The 23,506-nt window shown below is 38.5% G+C and overlaps 1 protein-coding gene across 2 annotated transcripts; it reads left to right on the top strand.

The window, feature by feature from the left end:
• The first annotated feature begins 268 nt into the window (after positions 1-268).
• On the top strand, positions 269-23,503 carry LOC130921439 (monoacylglycerol lipase ABHD2). 2 transcript variants are annotated; one of them, XM_057845329.1, is made up of 11 exons: positions 269-474; positions 1,594-1,676; positions 3,126-3,336; positions 5,218-5,393; positions 9,736-9,903; positions 10,001-10,184; positions 10,914-11,006; positions 11,183-11,284; positions 13,366-13,435; positions 13,516-13,600; positions 20,924-23,503. In XM_057845329.1, the coding sequence occupies exons 1-11, from the start codon at positions 428-430 to the stop codon at positions 21,130-21,132; spliced, it is 1,428 nt and encodes a 475-aa protein (XP_057701312.1). In that variant the 5' UTR covers positions 269-427; the 3' UTR covers positions 21,133-23,503. The 2 variants fall into 2 exon arrangements, with proteins under 2 accessions (XP_057701312.1, XP_057701320.1); XM_057845337.1 differs by having other exon boundaries at positions 409-474; positions 3,121-3,336.
• Positions 23,504-23,506: the final 3 nt, after the last annotated feature.

The following is a 23,506-nucleotide window of genomic DNA, read 5'->3' as shown; positions in this document are numbered from 1 at the left end:
GGGAGAAATTGAGCGTTATCTGACAGAATTGCAGGGGTGCCAATACTTTTGGCCAGCAGTTCACATATGCACGATCAATTGATAATATTTAAGTAATTTCTTTTTTTTTTTTTAATGAGCAAAATTGGAGTGACCGCTTTCCCTATTATGCATCTAAGTACCACGGTACAAATACAGTACATATCAAGATATGAGTCAGGGGTTTATGACGTCACTGACCGTCAACCAATGACAGCCGCTAATATGCAAATTGCAGAATCTTCTCGGAAGCAGAATCGAGCTGTCAGTGTGGAGGTTCCAGCTCAGTACTTGGTGTGCTTTACATGCTGTACTGTCTCCACATCGACTGCGACGGCGTTACACAGCAGATGGATATGACTTAACGACAAGACAAAAACAAACAAATGAACTCTCACGGGTTTATTGGATGTCTGGACGCTCAAAAATAGCTTCGGATTCTTTCCCTCGGCTGTGGTAGGTAACGCTAGTATGCTAAAGATGCTTCAGCGATTGGATGTCTCTTGTCCTTCTTGCTCTATGAAAATCATAATATAGTATTTTACTTGCACAGACAAAATTGAATTAAATTGAATGATTTACACTATGTTAACCTAAAGATAGATTGATCAGTTTGGGATAAATCTTAAAAAACAACCCGATTGCTTCTCATTTTAGTGGATGGCAAGTCTTTAGCAGGTCATTTAACTTTATCTACTGTCACACTTTTCGGTCTTTCCATCTCCATCATGCAGCAACGTCAGTGTTGTCAGTGTAAAGCACAATGCGTTGCGGGTGTGAGTGCCTCTTTTCCTTCAAGAAGTCGTGACAAAGAACGTTAGCAGAGTGAACATTAGCAGATTTCGCCCTCATCATGCCACAACCTTCATTTACTGACTGAACCATCGTTCCAAAAAAAAAAAAAAAAAAAGATTTAATTTTCATTTTGCAGTTAAGTAGACGCCGCTGTGACTCTTTGGTTTACGTGTTTTGGAAATTGATGAAGGGACGTGGGTGTGGAGGATTCAGACGCTACTTGTGTTGACATGCTGTGTTGCTAATCCGAAAACAACTGTAGATGCCCTATAGTTTAAAAAGATAAAAATCACTAAATTAACGTTTTGACGGCAACATTAAAATAAAAAAAATAAAAAATAAAAAATAAATTCTCTTGTGTTTTTGCGTTCAATTAGATGCGAAATCAAGTTCCGTAAGTTAATTATAATACATAATTGGTTGAAAGCATTTAGGCTGCTTTGATCTGGAATGTGACTTTTTAATACAAGAACAAATAATGACTTAATTTGCAAAGTTTATTAACTTTTGCCTGCCATTGACAGACGTGCAAATCATTTAAACTGGGAGAACTGGTTTGAATTTTCATGTTTTAGCGAATTTCCTTGCCGGATTACCTAGTTAAAATGGAGTCGACCTCTAGCACCATCAATGGCAACAAATTCTTGCATTCAAATTTATCAAAACTGAGGGATTTTCTTTGATTGTAGTGATTTTTAAAACAGTTCACATGATTCAATGTGAAACATATTGGTGTGTTATGTCACAAAGCATGCCTTTTTTGTTTTCTGTGCTCTTCAGGTCTGACCAAATCACTGTGACTTCACACATCAGATTTCCCCAGTTTTGGAAATACCTGTTCATTGCAGCTCCCACAAATTCGAGTAAGTAACTCTATAAAATATTATGAACAAAAGACCTAATCATCTTAACTGTATTTATATTTCGTGACTTTTCTTTGCTCAACATTTTTGTTGCAGTGAGATGTACCTCAAAGCCAATCCTAAGCATGTGCATGACAACTAGTGTGTACAAAAAGGCCTCTCAATAAAACAAAGAAGTTAAGGCAACAATTAGTTCAGATAAAAAAAAAATGTACAGTACAATGTACAGGAGTTGCCAAAACAAAAAGATGAATAGAATGGCTCTGTAATTAATGAAACTACACAGATCTCTATCTACCTACCATTTTCTGGTGATATTATTGTGATCATGAAAACTAGAGGTGTGCCAAATTTCCGATTATTAGATTATTGGCGATTCGGCCGTGGAAGATTTGAGAACGATTCACAAACATCTAAATTCCGATTATTGAATTATACCAGGTAAAGCGGAACTAAAACACCGTCATCATGGTCTTCGGGACGCAATGAGGAATGGACCGAAAGTAAATATCATGTTCAACTCATGCTGCTAGATACAAAAAACAATAATACCTGACCGCGGCCGACAGCCACTACAAACAACGCCCAGTTGCTAGTTGCTACAAACATACGACCACGTAATGCTACGGTAGATATCACATATATGTAGAACTAGATGCGAAATGACAGACGACGGCAGCGTTAGAACATGTATAGAGAAGTAGATGCGAATAGACAGACTTGCTGACGTTAGTAAACAGCCGCCATTTTAAAGCAGTAGACCTCTCTGGAAGGCTCTGTTGTAGCGAACCTAATGAACTTTTTATCTAAAATACTCCTAAATCGGCAAAATCTTGACTTGAATCTATCTCTGTATGATGAAACAGTTTAAAAGATTTAACATGTCGAAAGTAGACAAAGAGGAAAATAATGGAATAACGGGAGCCATTTAAACAACTTTACCAGTTGATTCACAACATTAAATTAATTAAATATAGTTTAAAGCTGCTGACACAGAACGGGGACTTGAGTATTTTATTTATCGTACTGTTTTTAACTGTTAACTTGATACTGAAATTGTAGTTTGGTTTAGCCTGAGAAGATTTTTGAACAATTTTTTAACTAATGTATGAAAGATTAAAGCGGGGTTGGTGCATCAATAATGGATTTATAATCGAATTGTACCATCTGAATCGTAATCGAATTGTTAGGTGCCCCAAGATTCTCACCTCTAATGAAAACTGTAAGGCCTTTGCACAAGTTTGGTTGATTTTCTGCCAGATACTTCCCCTTAACTATGATGATGGCTTATAGTGTCTTTCTCTGGTGTTCAGTTCTGTTCCTGTTTTTGCATGAATGTCACAGCCCAAGTGACAATATTTTTAACCTTATGGACTTTATGTAATCATGACTATCTTAGAAGAAATTTCACATTACTAAACATACTATTTTTTCCTTTTTCTAGAGCAGTCATGAACACGCACGATTCAGATGTGCACACCATCTCTCCGGAGCTGCCAGCGATGTTTGATGGCATGAAGTTGGCGGCGGTGGCGACGGTCCTCTATGTCATTGTACGTTGCCTAAATCTCAAGAGCCCCACTGCGCCCCCAGACCTGACCTATCAAGATACACCCCTCAACCACTTCTTGCTCAAGTCCTGTTCTCAGCTGACCAAAGAGTGAGTTGTCTATCGTTTGTGGCATTGCTGTTGAAATGCCGATAATGTCATGCCATTTGAGACAGTATACCCGTGATGATCCCATCTGTCGACTCGTCAGTGTTATTGTAGGCTGCTTGTATACATCGGAGTTGACTTAGTGATTAAACATGGTTTAATCAGGATGTATGAAATAATTAATGGCAAATGCCTTACAAATACAGAGAAAATAAAAATAAAATGTAAATATGTTAAATTGTACTCCTTGTTCTTGTTGGCTTCTGTAAATTCTTTTGAAATCCAGGTTGTATTTGTAAATACATACTTTTTACCATAACCTTTGAGAGCCTGCATCCTCTCCTATTTTTCCTGAGGGAACCTTAGATCTTTAGCAGGACTTCTGAAGAGTTAATCACGAGGGTCTGCTTATGTAACCTGTTCTTACAGACCCCTTCGCTTGTCATTTTGTCGAATTTTAATTACTACGTCTGAGTAGATAGCATTTACTATCAGTCAATTTGACCTAATCCATGATATGATTTCAAACATTTATGACAGCTTGGGTTTTTTTGTGCAAGAGAAATACAAGGACGGGGAACTTATCAGGATCAACAATAGAAATAATGTTTTGTTTCTGTGTGGGAACGTGCACACAATAACTTAAGAGTGAGTCTTCATGCCATGTTTTTTGTTTAGCTACTATAACGTCTTTGTGATAAAAAAAAAAAAACACTGTTTGGGAATTACTGTACAAAGCTGCGATTAAGTAGTAACGCCGTCCATCTACTTGCGGGGTGACAAAACGTTGTTCTAGATAAATACAATGATAAAGCAACAACAAATTACCGTACACATAATGCAAAAACTCTATTAGAATTGTCATATCTTAGATATGGCATTTGTTAAAAAGTTTGTTTTTTGTTCAAATGTTTGAAATGTTTCAACAAAAATTGAAATGTTTCAACAAAAAAATTGTCAGAAACATTAAAACGCTTTTGTATTCTTTTAGGTGAAGTATAACAGCTAGTGTTAGATGTGTACATAACACTGTATTAAAGCGATTAAAGGCCTTTGAATCTAATTGTGGCAGACTTTGACAATTATCGTATCGTTGTCTAAAGATCACTTGGTAATTCGTAAAGAACACTTGGTGATTGACACCCATTACTTTCTACATTACAAAAAATGAAGATTAATGCTGCGGTGCACCTTCCAGAAAGTGTGGTTAAAATCCACTTATGCTAAGAACAAACAGCAGAGGTTATCACATTACCAAATTGGAGTGACTGCAAGCACTCTTATGTAACAGTGTTTTGTCAAGGTGCAGTAAATGTTGAAGCTAGAGATGAGGAAGCACAGGGACAAGGTTAAAGGCCTTGTGTAATATGTGGCGTCACTGAACTGTATACACAGAGACATATCCGCTTCAAGATATGCTGAACATGTAATCACAGCGTCACAACTAGCCATCTCTGTAATCTCAGAAAACATGGCCAATGTATGTTGTATTTTTTTGTGCTGCTCATTGTGTTCCCACCTAAAAACTGAGCCAGCCAACAAGGTTTGTATAAAGTATAGAGGTATTATGTGTGGTAACGCACTTCTAAATGAGATTGTAGTAAAGCCATGTGAGTGATAAGCAGAAGTTTCAGCAGTGTATTTCATAACTAAAGTCTTCAAAGGTGTCACCGGAATGTTAGCACGCCCATTGAGTAACTTGAAACAACAAACTGTAGCAACAATGTCAGCATTAAACATTCATGTAACTTCAATGGCTGATTGATTAATCTTTTAAGGGAAGTCACTAAAAAGGCTACAGTATGGCCTTGCACGCAATTGATCTGTCCTAATCTATCGTTACATTGTTGAGAGGAAGTTGTTGATGAACTTTGTGCTTCTCAGGTATATTCCTCCATTGCTGTGGGGCAAGAGTGGTCACCTCCAAACAGCCTTATATGGGAAACTTGGTCGGGTGAGCTCACCTCATCCCAGTGGGATCAGGAAGTACTTGCCCATGCAGGATGGGGCCACTGCAACCTTTGACCTTTTTGAACCAGTAGGGGACCATCGAACAAGAGGTAGACCAATATCGCTTAATGAAATAATTTTATAACTATATCTACTATAACTATATACAGGGGTGCACATAATTTTTTTGCCCAGGTTCTCAGAAGAGGACCTGGAGATGTGACTTGGTCCTCATTGAACTTGAGAGCCGACCCACCTGATGCGATAAAATTATGACAAGCTTTACTTAGAGCCAATTACCTTTAAATAATTATATTAACAATTATTGGTTGATTAACATCAACTGGCACAACAAAATTGCCATTACTCTGAAGTGAAATCTAAAGAAATAAACATAAAAGCACTAATTCAAAATAAAGGACATTATGCGGCTCCCACATTAACTCCAAGCCTTTGTAAAAGTGGGATGTCCTCCTCATAAGAGCTCATTGAACGTGCATGTTTAGCTTTGTGAAATGCGAGCAGAAACACATTTGTCAGTGCATGGCGCTGTTCATTAAACTTGATTCCGCCACTTGTCTATAGGGCGAGTGGGGTCCTGTCCGACATCGATAGTTTGCTTAATTGCCAAATACTCTGTTTTTTTCGTGCTTTTCAAAGTTTGGATGGCTGAAATTCTTTGACCCTACATAAAATGCGCTGCTCTTATCAGCGAAATTGGGATTGTCACGGCAAATTTTGTACCACATTTCCGCGCGAGCATCATTAGCTTCTAGCCATGGTACCTCCTGCAGCCACTTCTCAGCAAAAGTCCTTTTTTTCGGTAGCTCCGGTGACGTCTCTGTCGTCTGTCTGTCTTTTGACGGGGGTGGGGGAACACGGAAATAATTACTCAGTGGGGCCTGCCTCTGACATTTTCAGAAGTGATTTTCTCGTGTCCGCCGCAAATACAGTGGTCAGCCATTGGTACACAAAAGCGTATGGAAACCGTTGAGGGCCAGCGCGTTTGTCTACGTCTAGTACGCATGCGGACCACTTATGTGCACCCCTGACTATATAACTATATAACTCTAACTATATAACTTTGTTGGCATGTTATATTTCGTTTTTTTTTTTTTTTTAATCTTAGCAATTTTGCCCATAAAAGTCCATGGATTTTATCAGACCACAAGATGTGTTTTTTTTACCCTCATAAATTAATATACCTATTAATCCTCAGAGAAGTTAAATATGCATGTCATTTTCGTTAACGAAAAGAACAAAATAGGGATGTCCCGATCAGATCACGTGATTGGAAATTGGGCCGATTGCACCTTTTTTTCAGAGGATCGGAATCGGGTGAAAAGGATCGTGTTTTTAATAAAAAAAAATGTTTTTCTGCTTCATACTTGTACAGCCTCTCACTCTCCATCCTGCTGCTTTTCTTGGGTGCAGTGCAGCTGGAGTTTGCTGCTTAAAGTTAGCAATGATTGATAGGTTTATAGCTTTGATCTGGCAAGTGAAGGCTCTAGCTCTACAATAAAATGCACAAATGTGTTAGTCATCGTTTAGTCAATCTCCATTGTCTAGAGGCTGTTGTCGGTAACTCACTCATATAAATTAGATGAACATTATGGAGGTTGATTAAAAGTATGGTGTTAAATGTGATGAAACAAAAAATGTGGGTACGCTTACAATTTGTGCTAGTGCACCTCAAGAAAAAAGTTCACAACAGTGCAAACAATGCAAAAAGTAAGTGTGAAGCCTTGGCAATATATATCGCAATGTTATTTTTTTCCCAATATTATTCAGGCCTCATTTATAAAATATATAACTTTTTAGGGACTAAAAAAGTAACAAAATGATCCAGAAATACAATGGCATCGATTCAATTCATTCATTCATTCATTTTCAATTCAATTCAATTTTATTTGTATAGCCCTAAATCACAACAAGGTTGTCTCAAAGGGCTTTGCAGAGTCAATATGATACACAATCAGAAACAGCAAATGAAGCAACAAAGATGAATAAATAAAGTTCAAGTCCTGGGCATCCCCCATCCTTAGACCCTCCATGTCGGCAAGGAAAAACTCCAAAAACTCCAGAGTCTTTGGGAGAAAATGAGAAACCTTGGGGTGTACCACAGTCAGGAGAGATCCACTCCCAGGACGGATAGACAGGAAGCCCCAGGACTGCTAATGGGAATTAGCAGGCGAAGTTACAGTCGTTAAAGATGCAGTGGAGTAAAGGAACAAGAAGAGGTCCATCTAGCCAGATGAGACGGGGGTAGCAACGAGGACGTCCATCCAGCCAGGGGTCTGGACAGTCAGGAGGCTGCAGCCGAAAAATAGCCCCTCGCCAGAGGGGAGGGGGGAAAGGGGACACCGGGTGACTAGTGATGAAGAGACTAGACAACTAGATAATTTCTATTTTCCAATGTTAATAAGTAAGACAAGTTGTAGGTAGAGTGAGAAAAAGGAGATAGAACTCAGTGGCTGTACTTTCCCCAGCATTATAGTTTCTAGTGCAGCTTAGACTAAACTGTGAGTCTACTCCGACTTCAACTAGCCTGACCATAAGCTTTGTCGTATAGGAACGTTTTTAATCTAATCTTAGATGTGCAGACTGTCTCGACTTCTTTAATATTAGCTGGAAGCTGATTCCATAAAGCTGGGGCTTGGTGGCTAAAGGCTCCAGCTCCGACAGTACTTTTAGAAACCCTGGGAACTACCAGTAGACCTGCATTCTGAGAGCGGAGTGTTCTGTTGGGGCAGGATGGAACAAGAGCATCGGTGAGATAAGATGGCCCCAACCCATTAATGGTTTTAATTCTAAACTCAACTGGAAGTCAGTGAAGGGCCTGGAGCAAAGGGGTGATGTGCTCTCTTCTATTGGTTCCTGTTAAAAGTCTTGCTGCTGTGTTTGGACTAGCTGAAGACTTAGACTTTTAGGACAGGCTGCAAGTAGGGAGTTACAGTAATCCAATCTCGATGTAACGAACGCGTGAATTAATTTTTCTGCATCGTTTTTAGTTAAATATTTCTAATTTTGGCTATGTTGCGCAGGTGAAAGAAGGCCGTTCTGCAGGTTTAATGTGAGCTTTAAACGATAAGTCAGGGTCGAATAGAACCATCCATCGCCATCCGTCCGTCTGTCTGACCGTCTGTCTGTCCAAGGTCGGGTCGCGGGGGCAGCAGCTTTAACAGGGAAGCCCAGACTTCTCTCTCTCCAGCCACTTCAAACAGCTCCTCCGTCCGGATCCCAAGGCGTTCCCAGGCCATCCGAGATATGTAGTCCCTCCAGCATGACCTGGGTCGTCCCCGGGGCCTCCCACTGGTGGGACATGCCGGGAACACCTCTCCAGGGAGGCGTCCAGGAGGCATTCAAACCATATGCCCTCTCAACACGGAGGAGTAGCGGCTTGATGGCAAGTCCTTCCCGGATGACTGAGCTTCTCACCCTATCTCTAAGGGGGAGTCCGTACACACCGCGGAGGAAACTCGTTCCGGCTGCTTGTATCCGGTACCTTGTTCTTTCGGTCACGACCCACAGCTCGTGACCAAAGGTGAGGGTAGGAACTAGGAACATAGATCGGCTGGTAAATTGAGAGCCTCGCCTTCCAGCTCAGATCCGTCTTCCCCACTACGGACCGGTGCAGAGTTCACATTACTGCATACGCTGCACCGATCGGCCTGTCGATCTTTCGCTCCCTCCTACATTCACTCGTGACCAAGACCCCAAGGTACTTGAACTCCTCCACTTGGGGCAAGATCTCATCCCTGACCCGGTGTGGGCACTCCGCCCTTTTCCGACTGAGGACCATGGTCTTGGATTTGTAGGTGCTGATCTTCAGCCCAACCGCTTCACACTCAACTGCGAACCGTTCCAGTGAGAGTTGGAGGTCACGGCTTGATGAAGCCAGCAGCACCACATCATCTGCAAAAAGCGGAGATGCAATGCCGAGGCCACCAAAAGATTGCAAAAAAATACAAAAATATATACATCTTATACTCCGCAACAAAGCCCGGAAAAAGCTGAAGAGGAAATACTGTCAAAATTACAGCACTGTAAGATGTTTGGAATTCCACTTTTGTTCAAATGAAAACAAAAAAAAAACACCTTTTTTCCGGATTTGGATTGGGATTCAGTATGGGCAGATTCTCAAAATCAGGTGACTTGGACTCGGGTGAAAAAATATGTGATGAGGACATCCCTAGGACAAAAACAAAAACATTGACATTTTCAGATGATTGTTTTTTTTTTGCTTGTTTAAACATAAAAATGTTTTTTTTTTTTTTTTTTTTTTACTCAGAAAAGAATCACTTTCTATATGTGGTCTACATTTTTTGCTTTAGATTGAGACTGTGTAATCCTTTCGAGTAGGCACTCACCTTGACTTGCTTTGATCCGCTGCACAGCAGTAAAATAATCCATAATCTCTTGATTGTGACATATCTATGCCTTTTTCACCAGATGACATCACCATGGTGATATGCCCTGGTATCGGTAACCACAGTGAGAAGCATTATATCCGAACTTTTGTGGATTACGCCCAGAAGGACGGTTACCGTTGCGCTGTGTTGAACCACCTCGGAGCTCTACCCAACATTGAGCTCACTTCGCCCCGCATGTTTACTTATGGTAAGTAATAATGAGTTTTACATGAACGTTTAAGTAGAGCAATACAGTTAATGCTCTTGAAAAAGGCTGATTCATAATTCACTATGTATTTGCACAGGCTGCACATGGGAGTTCGCTGCCATGGTTGGGTACATTAAGCGGGCATATCCTCAGACCCATTTGATAGTGGTGGGCTTCAGTCTGGGTGGAAACATCGTTTGCAAGTTCCTGGGTGAGAACATGTCCAACCAGGAACGAGTGCTTTGCTGTGTCAGCGTCTGTCAAGGTTACAGTGCTCTTCGGTGGGTGGAAGTCTCATCGCGTGATTCAGAAAAAATTGTCATGTTTCTTTATTAATTGTGATTTCATTCATCTACCTTGTTTACATAGAGTAACTCTAGTTACATGTTATTCTATTTAATGTAATCCTTCTTTCAAACTACAGTACGGGTCAAAAGTTTGGACACACCTCATTCAGTGCGACACAATTGAAGGTCCCAGCTCCATTGATAAAGCAATAAATTCCAGAAATTAACCCTGAAAAGTCAAAAACCATTTTAGGTGACTCCCTCTTGAAGGTTATCAAGAAAATGGCTAGTGTGCAAAAAAGTAATGAGAGCAAAGTGTGGCTACTTTGAAGACACTAGAATACTACACCTTTTTTTTAAATTAAGTACATAATTCCTCATGTTCATTCATAGTTTTATTACTTTCAGTGAGTATTTACAATGTAAATAGTCATGAAAATCAAGAAAACACACGAATGAGAAAGTGTGTCCAAACATTTGGCCTGCACTGTAAAAGTAAAATTACATTTGACTCATTTTTTCCTGAATTCACAAATGATTTGGATTAAATTCTTAGTTTTCTTGTTTCAACATCTCACCCAATCAACTCTTCGGTGTTGCCTCAGTCAGTCCCTTCTCATGACTTTTTCTTTTTTCTAATGGATTACATATGACATTCCCTTGTTAGGAATGCTGAGTGGTACTATAAGCACAAAGCTGACTTCCTGACTATTTGTCTCTCAGGGCCCAGGAAACATTCCTACAGTGGGATCAGTTCAGGCGCTTTTATAATTTTCTCATGGCTGACAACATGAAGAAAATAATCCTTTCACACAGGTAACGCTTACGGCTTGAATTTTGGTGACATTCTATATCTTATTATTTGATTTGTATCCAAATTAACCTACCAGTGATGACAATAGAAAAGAAAATTTTATGATAGGATTTACTTTTCAAATTACAAAAAGGCTAAACCTTTTGTATTCTTGTTTTTCCATTTTTGAATGCTCCAGGCACAGTCTATTTGGAGGAAACTCAGTTAAGATGATAGAAGGAGATCTTGGTCGGCTATACACTGCAACATCGCTCATGCAGATCGACGACAACATCATGAGGTACGTTAAGATTGCCATTTCTGATGTTTGACACATTCCATAAAATAAAGTAACATGGTAAATCTTCAAAATTTTACAAAAAGAGGAGATTTTAATTACCGTATTTTCCGCACTATAAGGCGCACCTAAAAGCCTTCAATTTTCTCGAAGCCGGACAGTGCGCCTTATAACCTGATGCGCTTTATATATGGCTCGATATTTGTTAATCATGGCATTGAATTCTCTTTAACGCACCTCCATCTAGTGCAGTGTTTTTCAACCTTTTCACGGCACGTTTTTACACTGGAAAAAATCTCGTGGCACACAACCATCCAAAAATGTTCCAGAATTACTTTCTGTGCAGTATATTTAATTATATAATATTTTCTCAGTATTGAAACTTACTCAGTGCGAAAATTCCGCCGTTTAGATGAACACAAAGCCGATATCCTGGCAGGAATCTTCTTCAACAGCTCTCAGTCTCTTTCTGTTTTTATTTTTTTATAGCAGTTAGGCTTGAAAATCTCAGAATTATCAGACAGGGAGACTTTAGCAATGTCTTTAACCGCATCAGGGCTGAGTATCTCGCTGACAATGGCTTTGCAGGCAGGTAGTATTAATGTCCCTGCAACAGTATAGGAGTTTATGGATGTAGCAACAAGTTCAGCAACAAGCTAACTGGCTTTGATGGCTTTCTTATTTACCTTTGTAGTTTTCTAAAAAAAAAAATTGCCTGTTACTCTGTGTTCAAAGACAAACATAATAGTCCATGGTTCGAGCCGATGGGTGTTTCGTTTGGAGATGACGTTTAAGCTTGCATGGCACCATGGCGCTGTTTTATAGTTGCTTGTGTCGCGTTCAAGAAGTGCTCGGATTTCAAGCCATCAGCCACCTTGCTGTCATCGACAATGTGTTGGAATATAACACGGGGAGGATTGACGGTCGTCACATATGGATAAAATGGAAAGAACACTTTGTGTATATCAACACTTAGCGAGTCTAATCAAATGAAGTACTGTAGACGTGCTGGGATCCACGTCGCGATTAGCAAGGTGGCTGATGGCTAGATATCCAAACAGTTTTTGAACGCGAAACGAGCTATACCTCGCTCAAGTGACCGACAACTTTCTACCTTCTCCTTCCTTCCTACTGCAACTCTGCCCGACAACGTTAAAAAAATAAATGAATAAATTGCGATAATTGCGATAATTTCTCGTGGCACTCCTAACGATCTGTTTGGCACACTGGTTGAAAATCACTTACTGTATCTTGTGAATGCATAACGCAACCCCAACCACTACTACTACTAGTGCGCCTTACAATTGCGGTGCACCCTATATATGAAAAACAATTTAAAATAGGCTATTCTGTGACTTATACCCCAATGCACCTTATGTTGCGGAAAATACGGTACTTGATTATTCTATCAATTAAAAAAAAAAAAAAAAAAAAAAAAACATTTTTTCCGCACCTCTTCATTCCATAAAATAAAGTAACATGGGAAGTCTTCAAAATCTTAGAAAAAGATGAGATTCAAATTACGTAATTATTCTTCTATCAATTACTTGAAAAAAAAAAAAAAAGTTTTTTTTTTTTTCTGCAATTCTGCATCATTGCACATATTGGCATTATGCGCTGTTGATAATAATAATGTAATAATAGTACTATAAGTCTTCATTCGAATAGGAGGCAAACCATTGACAGTTTCTGACTTTACACAATGTTGTAAAGGTTAGGAATAAAAACCAAAATATTCGTTTGCAATGTATGGGGAAATTAATAAGAGCAAGTAAGCAAACTGGAAACCGGTTCTCCAAAAAAAAAAAAAAATCAGTGCATCAAGTTTTTAGCTCACAGACTGGCACACATACTATGCCACATTCTGCACAGGAGGCCATTTTGTTTTTTTATTTTTATGGCATGACTTCATGATGACCTCCTGGGGTTCAAAAAATAATGTAATAAAAACACTACAATGGTCAACACTCGTTTTTCTATCTTGTATATTTTGGTTTGTATTCTTGTGATTTTATATGTCTTGATTCTGAACAGATTCACATTTCTTAAATTGAATCAAATTTATTGCTTGTTTCGTTCAACAGGAAATTCCATGGCCACAGCTCTCTCAAAGAGTATTATGAGAAAGAAAGTTGTGTACATTATATTCACAATGTAGGGTAACTGCAGTTCTACAACAATTTCACATTTTTTCTGTGACGTTCGTCTGCTGAACTGTAATTGATATTCTACAGGTAAATGTACCGCTGCTGCTCGTGAATGCTGCAGATGATCCTCTGGTCCATGACTCACTCCTCAAAATACCCCGCACGCTAGCAGGTAAGTAAAAGTCATGACAAGCACCTCAGCGACACAACAAGATGTTTAAAATTCTTATTCCACAATTTATAACTGGATTGGCTGTATCAGTTACAACTGAAACCATTGTTTAGTCCAGTATCCCTTCAGCATTGACCAAGAACTGCACTAAAGTTTGAACAGAAACATGTCTCCATAGGAACATGTTCAAAAATTGTCGACATCCAAAACGGGTAGAAACATGTTCCTCTCTGTTTTGAAATAAATAATTACAGTATTATTTATTGTATTTAGATTGCTGGACTGTTTCTTGATCCAGGAGGTGACAAATGGTCACTTTGGAAAAAATGTCAAGTTCTATTTGAGGAGTAAGATCTCCTGCATTTTGATGTTATTAGTGGCCGTGAAGGCCTTCATGATGTTGTAGGATGATGCCGGCAGAATCAAGTCGTGGTTTTGGGCAGATAGACAAATACAAAGAAGAGTAATAGACTTGCAGTAATGTGAAAGTGACTTCACAATGTTTTGTTCTCAATCAAGCGCTTTGAAAGTAACAACACAGCCAGTTTCCTTTTAGGTCAGGCTTGCAGACAAAACTGCTTAAATGTATTTTTTGTGGCCAGTGGGTGTAACACACTTGTTGTGCCAACTTTGTGAGTAATCACATTTTTTCAAACCTTTCTGTCTAGTCAAAATGCCTTGCCTTTATTGAAGACCTAATAGAAGTCCAAGCACGTTCACATAGAAGCAGTAAAGTACATTTTTAAAAGTAAAAGAAAGACTAAAGACGGGCTGGACTGACAAAGCTAATTTCCCATACCTGAGTTCTGTTGACTTTAGCATTTGAAGTGAGACATGTCAGGTATGATTTTTTTTCATTCACAGATCAGAACCACCATGCCCAATTAACTCTGCAAGTGTACATACTTTGCAGAAATGGCAGTAAACCAGACAATACTAACTACCTAAAGCTAAAGTGCAATGTTTTTTTTTTTAGACCGCCCAGGTGCTCACTGGGTCACTGAATTTTTTCATGTTGTTGTTGAGGACACTAACAAAAATTGGTAATCGTAGACAGATCGGAATGAAATTTGGTAGATATATTCTAGGAATGTACACACATTGATCCTCTGAGATAGATTTTTTTTGGTGTCAGTTTTTTTTTTAATTAATTGAAAAATTATTAAATTGCAGAATTGTTAGAAGTAACATTGGACAGATTGCAAAACATAAACTCAAATGTAGTGGTGCAACGATTAATCGATTAACTCGAGTATTCGATTAGAAAAAAGGTTCGAATTAAATTTTGCTGCTTTGAGTATTCGTTTAAGTGGCGTTGTAATGGTTTATTTTGAAAGTGTTTGCATTTAGTTTTATTTATTTGGGTGGATACTCTGCCTTGTAGTCTGCCTCATTTCACATGGCTGAATCCAGGTGCTCCCTGTTAAGACTAACATAAGCTACAATTTCGTTTGAGCTAATGTTTTTTTAATGCATTCGTTATTTAATTTAAAGGTATTTTTAGCCTATTTTTGTGGGAATATGTGTCTGAACCATTTGTTAAGAGCATTGAAAAAAATTAGCATTTTATAGCATTTAAACTAGCAGACTTTTGCTATGTAAGTTTTTTTGTACGTAGATCCTCATTTATTTATTTTTTATACCATTTGAAGCTCAGCTCAGGTAATTTAATTTTTATAATGGTTCATCGATTATTCGACTACTGAAATAATCGATAGCTGCAGCCCTAACAGTGACACAGCAATATTAAAATAAAGTTTATTGAGAACCAGACGAGGAAGCTTGCTTTTGCCGGCGTGCAAGCAGAGTAATGTGCTTCTCGGCCATCAAAATGGCGAACAGTGGTGTAGGGTGGAGGTCGCAGAAAAAAATAACTGACAAAGACAGGAAGTGATCATGCAACAAATGTATTGTATGAAACTGCAGCTAATGCATACAGTATACCGGTATATAGGTTTAAATAGTTAATAATAGTTAATAAAAGTTTCTTTATATCCTGTATGCTTTGTGCATTTCCGTGAAGAACAAGGAATTGGCAACCTCCAGACAGCTATCAGTCCTCAGCGCTCCTGATATTAGTGGACGTAGAGGAAGAAGGAAAAGTTGGGGGGGTTCGTTATAAAAATTTTTTTTTTTCAGAGTAGCGGTGCGAATAGTAGCACGACAAAATTAAAATAAAGTTGATCGAGAACCAGATGAGCAGGCTGACTTTTGCCGGCATGCAAGCAGAGTAGTGCCTCCCGGCCATCAAGATGGAGGAACAGCAGCGTGGGGTGGAGGTCTAGGGAAAAAAAAACGTGACAAAGACAGGAACTGATCATGCAACAAATGTATTGTATAAAACTGCACCTAATGCATGCATATATGTATGTATATATATATGTGTGCATGCATATATGTATGTATATATTTATGTGTATATATAAATATATATACACAAGTTTAAAAACAACTTTATTTATATACAGTACTGTATGCTTCATGCATCTCCGTTAATAACCACGGAGTGGGAACGTCCAGACAGCTTTTCTCTCGACATATAGCTCCCAATATTAGTAGGCATGGAGGAAGAAGGAAAACAGCAGGTGCTTGCACAAAACACCATGAACAATTTCGAATTATGCAAATGCCATTGTAATAAAAAAAAAACGACACGAATAAAACACTTCACCAGGGGCACACTCCCATTGTGATCTATCTTATGCATGAAACAGTTTAAAATATTTTAAAATGACTTCATTGTCTCTAACGCAATATTTTTCATCTTAAAAACTGAAATTAAAGTCAGAGACAAAGTATGCATATTTCTGTCACTGATCAGTGAATAGCATTTTGGTTATATTTTGCCTGCATTGATAGGTTATATTGGATTTCAGTATTGGCACATACGTACAGTATACGATCCGTATCAAATGTTTATCCATATTTTGAAGAAACTGCATTTTGTATTCAATCTGATTCAATGTATTTTTTGCATTGCCTTATTCCACTTCATAATGTCAGCTAAAATCATAACAATTATGTCATTTGAGAGCAACTACCCTGAATTGTGGTACTCTAACCATTCTATGTAAATCCAGTCTCTGACACTTGGGTTCTCTGCCTCTTCATACTGACCTACATACAAACTAAGATGCTATTTGGGAAAAGAAAAGCTCGTCATGTGTGAGCCTCTGTGTGCATGAATGCACTCATGAAGACTTTTAGTCATGTGTCTTTTAAGAAGTACCATGAGCAGCTGTTGGTACTAAAATACAATCCCGTGACTCAGACATGCTACCAGTAAAAGGCATGACTGTCATCCACTCATGTGTTCTAAACTTTAACACATAGTATACCACTACTAACACTGTAGTAACAACGTTCATCATTTTTCTGTCCCAGCCAATGTTGCCAGGCCATCATTTTATGCCTGCTTTGTAGGGTGTGGACAAGCACTTAAGGCAGCTTCCACACTGTTGAAAGCCCTGTGGGATCTTAATCACTATTGAACTGCATCCGTGTCTCCCACTAACCCAGATAAGAGACAAAATAAAGAGATCCAGGCCAATCCTTTATAGGCGACCACTCTGCCCGCTCGTGCACAGCAGCAGCACCCTGTGCAAGTTCACGTGGCCGCCGGATCAAGATGAATGATTTATCTGCTTCAGGGAGGTGTCCTAGTTTTGCCCCTTATCTTTTTTTATTAGGTCAGATACGCTGACGATGTCCAGTTTAATCAAAATCACCTGATGTTGGATTTAGACAATTGTGATCGTTTTAGAATAAAAGATATAGCTACCCAATATTTCACTGATATATGATTGTGACTCCATACCAAAATACAATAGTGTACACTATAAATGATTCACTTTTTTTTTTTATTATTAGCGTATGAATGTTTTTTTTTTTTTTTTTTTTTTTTTTTTTTTTTTTTTTTTTAACTTTTTTGGTCAACTCAGCCAGCCTTCCTCTTCAAAATGCATTGAATGTTCATTGTCATCAATGGCACTGAAATATGATCATTCAATGGTGCCATCCTTGTTCAAATTAGGGCTGGAACTAATGATTATTTTCATAATCGATTAATCGGACAAATAATTAAGAGCTTAATCGGATAAATGTCACTTTTTTGCAATTACAATTACAATTTGCCTTGAAGTTTTAGGCATGTTGTAAATAGGGGTGTGACAAAATATCTAAATGGTAATATATCGAGATACTTTGCATCCCAAAAGGATGTCGATACATTCATGCCAAGAATCGAGATATCGTTTTCTAAAGGTGTCAATGCTAAAAAAAAAATATATATATATATATCAGGAACCAACAACTTGTTACCAAAATCTTCCACCATAATATTGTCTCAGTTAACTCTATGGCTACCATTGACGGCATTCCACGCCCAATCCGTTAAGACTGAGAAGGGCGAATGAACGGTGGTACATTCAAAACCAGAACGTTCGCAGTCACTCTTTTTGATTTTTGGGGCATTTACAAGTCGCTTTCTGTTCATTTTAGGGCAAATACAGGTAATTTCCTGTTGAGTTTGAGTCACTGCCTGTTCATTCACGGGTCACTTCCTGTTCTGTAACCCAAAATCAACAGGAAGTGATCCATAAAATGCCCCCAAATCAACCGGAAGTTACTGAAAATCAACAGGTAATGACCTGTATTTTAAAATGACCTGGTTACCTGGCATTTTCTGCCATTGACGACCATAGAAGAGGGAGGGGCCCGTTCGAGAGGGAGGGGTTCATTCGCTGTCACCTTCCCAGTTCAAATGGATTGAACATCTACTAGTGATGAACTCACATCAGAAGGATGATGATAGGTTGTTTTTCTGTTTATTAGTTGTTTTGAAGAATATCCTAGAATGATTTCTTGACCAATGTATCGATAATTGCACCGCCATATTGTGAGATCATCATTATCGTGAGCTTCATATCGCAAATTGTATCGTATCATGAGGTACCAAGAGGTTCCCACTCCTAGTTGTAAGTAACAACAAAGTCAAAATGGATTAATATTTCCTTCACAAATAATATTTTATTACAGCTTCCTGACTTCAACTATAGTCTACAACTGTACTGTTTTAAGGACATAAAACCTAAAGTTTTTAATAAAGGTTATGAGTTGAAAATATAAAAAGAAATTTCTCAGTACTAAAATCAGGAAAAAAGTTCTGTTCTCTCAAATAAAGTGCTGCTGATTGACATTTTTCCCCCTAAGGGCAGGCAAAGTGCTGATGTAAATTGTGTCAATGACTCATTTAGTTTCTTTAAACTAAACAACAACATTCAATAAGGAGGAGGTAGACTGTAATGAATCCGTGTCTGTTACCCAACAGTTGTACTTGTATGACAATTTACAGTTTGAATGGGAGTTTGTGTTGAAATGACACTTTAAGCTGTTGAATGGGTTTATGAGAGTGATTTCTTTATAGAAAGAAACGAGACAACTTTAATATCTAACAATAACTCGAGTGCTAATATCCTTCACCAAAACACAATACAAATGGGCACTTATGACATTGATTAGCATGATCACTAACTAGTTTGGCGCGCCGCGCGAAGTAGTAACTTCTCATCAACAAAGGTTAAAAACAATACAATTGACTTCATTTACTCATCTCTGATGGAGGCACATTGAATCTAACATGACTCATGACAATCTCAACTCTCGACACATCGTAAATGTTATTGGATCAGCAACCCTACCTGAGTGTTGCAGTAAACACACTCTCTCTCTTGCTCTAATCACTGGCGTGCACACAGCCGCGCAGACAAGGACCCAAACGGGACTGCTAATGACTTAACTGCTGCGTTGGCAAGGGTGAGGGATGCAGTAAAACATGTTCCATTTTACAGTGGTCCCTCTACTTACAAGTAGACTTGTTTCTGGAAGTAGTTTCTTAAACTGAAAATTCTGTGTGCAGAGGCTGGTTTTCCATGTAAATACCCTAATCTGTTCCAAGTGAAAACACACAACAACAATACAGAAGATGATACATACAGGCGTTGGCTCTGTGGATATTTTACAAACATTACCAAACAACGTAGGCTCGTGGCAGTGTTTCCCTTTCTCACTAACTCGCTCACTGGCTTGGATGCGGCATTTCTTCTTTGCGCTCTTCTTCGCGTGAGGAAGCGCAAGGGCGCCACCACTTGAGCGTGAAAGCGCCATAAAAACTAAAAGGCATGCATTTCAATATACTGGTAAATAAAAACAGGGGTCCCCAAACTACGGCCCGCGGCTCCATATTTGGTCCGGTCCCCTGAACAATTACAGAGAGCATTTTGAATTTTTTTTGTTTTTTTCTCCCTCAGTAGTGTTATTTATTTCCTGGCCTTTTTCAGTGAATAACTCAGAGAGGGTTATTTGGTTATTATCTATTTAATTAGTAGTGCTATTATTATTTATTATTATTATTATATTATATTATTATTTTTATTTTATTTACTTTTGTTCCGTGAAGAATCCACAGAGGGTTATTTGATTGTGGCTTTCTGAAAAACAATAATTTTTTTACATTTACGCACTCCTGCAGTCGTCACACTTTTTCTGTTACAAACTGACCCCGGCCTCTCATCAGAGAAGGGAAAAGTTATTTGGCCCTCACAGGAAAAAGTTTGGGGACATTGCCGAAGGCAGAACAACGACCTATATGCCAAAATATACCAATATTTTTTATTTCTATTAGAAAAATGTTTCAGTAAAATGTTACACATTCTTGTGCATTTGCCACTTATTGCCACAGTTAACATCGAGGCTTTGGGCCTCTTTTGACCTCGTTGTGAGTTTATAAGGTTGTGACTTCTGATTAAACAAACTTGATGCCAATCAAAATGTTTGTTCTTCTTTTTCCCGAAATTAGAATCGATAAGAGCTACTGCAAGTAGCAGACCATACTGTATTTTTGCCTTTCATATCCTGAAAGTAATTTCGTGATAAGAAGCAATATTTTTCCATTGAAGCGTATCGTAACCTGAAAATTGTACATGTTCATAAGTAGAGGTACCACTGTATGTTTAAATTTGGACTACACCAATTTACTATAATGATTAACAAGTTTGAGATTAGTTTTTGCCTTCGGAATGAGCTAAATCCCTGTAGTCACAATTTCCCCTCCCTGCTTTATTACACTGTAGTGGCAATCAACTGTTGAGGTCATTGGTATAAAGACTTAAATCATTCCACTGAGGCTGTTATCATTGTATTAAACCACACTGTCATTGCCATATTCCTGCCAAGCATACAGTATGTGTGGACTTGTCCTTTGCTTACACGTTTTAACAGTTTCAGAATCCAAAGGTCTAAAGACTCTGCTTTGTTCCCCCGCAGAAAAGAAGCCAAACGTCATCTTTGCCTTGACGCTACATGGAGGCCACCTCGGTTTCTTTAAGGGGGCCGTGCTCTTTCCCAAGCCCCTCACCTGGATGGACAAAGTGATTGTGGGCTATGCCAACGCCATATGCCAATGGCAGAAGCAGAAACCACCGTGCCAAAGTGACCCCCTGAGTGAGAGTTCCTGTGCAACGGAAAAATGCTAAAATCTTTCATCTCCTTTTCCTACCCCCTGATCGTAACTCACACAAGACCCCACTATCTCAGCACTGAGGAGACACGCGGAAGTGCTCCCTCTTTTCTGCCTTTTTTATCGGTGCTGCTCAATGCTGCACACTTCTGCGCCCGCCACACGCCCTCCCATGCCTTCAGCACAGTCTCAGGAACGACAAACTTCCTCTGACGTCCAAAGCGGGAACACTGTTTTTATGATGCGTGCTCAACGGTTACATTCAATCATAAAGTCCGTGACCAAAATTACTGAGGTGCGGACCACAAAAGTGAGCCCCTCACATGCAGTAGTGTTGTGCTGCGCTTACCGCCATTTTAGCGTCATATGCCATTTAGCTTCATATGCCATGCCATTCATAAACATGGTGGATGCGTGTGTGTGTGGAGAGGTAAAGACTAGGGACTGCGTGTTAATAGGCCCGATCCATGTTCTCTGCTATAGTTGGTAGAAATTTAGCAGTTCAAAAAAATCTTTGTAGGCACTTGAAGAGGAAGAAAGCATAGTTGCTTGTGAGCAAGCCCAAATGGGATCAACGCACATTCCCAAAGTCGTATTCTTTTTCTCAGATTCTTTGCACTTTATAGCTACACTCTATCATGTTTTTTGTTGTTGTTTCTGCTCTCTGGGTGGGAGGTGAGAGGACAACAATGTGTTGGAAAATTCCAATGCTCCACAAGTTGTCTCTGTCATGATCTTTTGCGTTCACCTTTGACCGGTTGCACCTACTGCCAGTGCTAAGAGCCCAGAGACACCACGTTGTTCAGTGGTAAAATGAATTACACCGAACAGCTGGTCTGAACTCTCTCTCTTAAAGAGAGTTGAGAATTGGGAAGCACACTAATTCGCTTGGTTAATAAAATCTTCTTTACTGTGAGGTATGATTAGTTAAAGGTCCAATTTACTAAGTAATAAACCAAATATTTTCTATGGACTGTTTGAACAACACTAGTGATGGTCAAGTGATATTATCCGGTGAACAGTGCATCAGAGACAGGTGCTGTACTGTATGTTGGGAGGGGTTGGATTTTTTCCCCGTGGTTATTTCTCCCGTGACTTATTGTCAAAACCTTTGGCATTTAGTGCTGAAATGCAGCAATTTGAACCAAAAGAAAATGCAGTAAATTACTGAAATGCAACTTACCTTGATCAACTTTAAACTTAAATGTTAATTATCGGTCCAGGAAAAATGACTGATGAGTTTACTTAAAAATGATGATGCAATGCATACAGTAATGAAAGAGACACGGAGCTCATCTTGTATTTAAACTAATTTAAATATCACAGAAAAGGGCCAGAACTTTGTGAATTTACCGAAAAAAAATATAAGCAGTTTATGTTTAAATTGAAGTGTATTTTTTCTGTTATAATGTTGATCCATAAAAAAAAGTGAAGGTTTTTTGACATGTTACGAAGTGGTTGTATCCCATTTGTTAAATTTGGTGGTAAATTTTGGCTTTGACCAAAAAAACAAAATACAAACATCATAGCCTTTATACAAAAGTCACTGCTACCACCTACTGTTAGAGGAACCAATCATCAATTCATCTATCCGTTATGTTTTTCTTTTTCTGCCAATACTTCATCAATGAGAATATATATTTATATATATTTTGCCTTTTTCATCTTTGCAGATATTCATTTGCGTTTGTGAACAATACTTGTGTATGTGTTATTTGTTCAAAATACCTGTACATCTTTGTGCGTCAGTGACTGAGACTTACTTTAGCATCTCATCTGCTCTGGCAACAACCAAACAATCGACTTTAAATGAGAGTGTTTAAGGGAAATAAAATAATCTATATTTATTTTGAAATATTTAAAAGGCCAGGGATGAAAACAAAATGGAGGCAATAAGCAATCAGAAGAGATTTATGAATATCGGTGTGATGTAAACATGATACAATGAAAGGGGACCTAAAATATTTTTTGTTACAAGAAAATATTTATTGATCCATGCTCTGTGCATCTAAAATAATGTCCCCCATTTTTTTTTTTTTTTTTTTTTTTTTTTAAAGCATTTTGGGCTTGTTTTTTCTGAGGTTAACAGAATATAATATAATTCAAATACTAAAGTCCAAAACACTCATCAGGTTGGGTTCTATCTTGCTTTACAGCCCACAATAAATATGCTGCTTTAATTTTGTTAGCATTTGTTTATTAGCATTTGTTAATTATCTGATGCCTCGAAGGGATGCAAAAATGGTAAGAATGGTTTCTTTTCATATTTGGACACTTGTTTTTTTTCTTTGTTTTTTATTATCATGTTTTCATTTTCTAAATATGTTGTGTAAGGAATCATGATGATATTCCCAAATAAATTTTGTCCAAAGGAGAAACTTGCTGGGGTT

This window comes from Corythoichthys intestinalis, chromosome 1 (genome assembly GCF_030265065.1).
Source record: "Corythoichthys intestinalis isolate RoL2023-P3 chromosome 1, ASM3026506v1, whole genome shotgun sequence".
Lineage (NCBI taxonomy): Eukaryota > Metazoa > Chordata > Actinopteri > Syngnathiformes > Syngnathidae > Corythoichthys > Corythoichthys intestinalis.
The sequence above is the reverse complement of the archived record's forward strand: the minus strand, read 5'-3'. Positions and strand labels throughout refer to the sequence as shown.

What these genes read in the sequence shown, in the direction of transcription:
- LOC130921439 (XM_057845329.1), top strand. Translation starts at nt 428, where the DNA reads ATGTCTGGACGCTCAAAAATAGCTTCGGATTCTTTCCCTCGGCTGTG. An exon ending in GATTCTTTCCCTCGGCTGTG is followed by an intron (nt 475 to 1,593) that starts GTAGGTAACGCT and finishes TGTGCTCTTCAG; the next exon opens with GTCTGACCAAATCACTGTGA. An exon ending in AGGGGACCATCGAACAAGAG is followed by an intron (nt 5,394 to 9,735) that starts GTAGACCAATAT and finishes CTTTTTCACCAG; the next exon opens with ATGACATCACCATGGTGATA.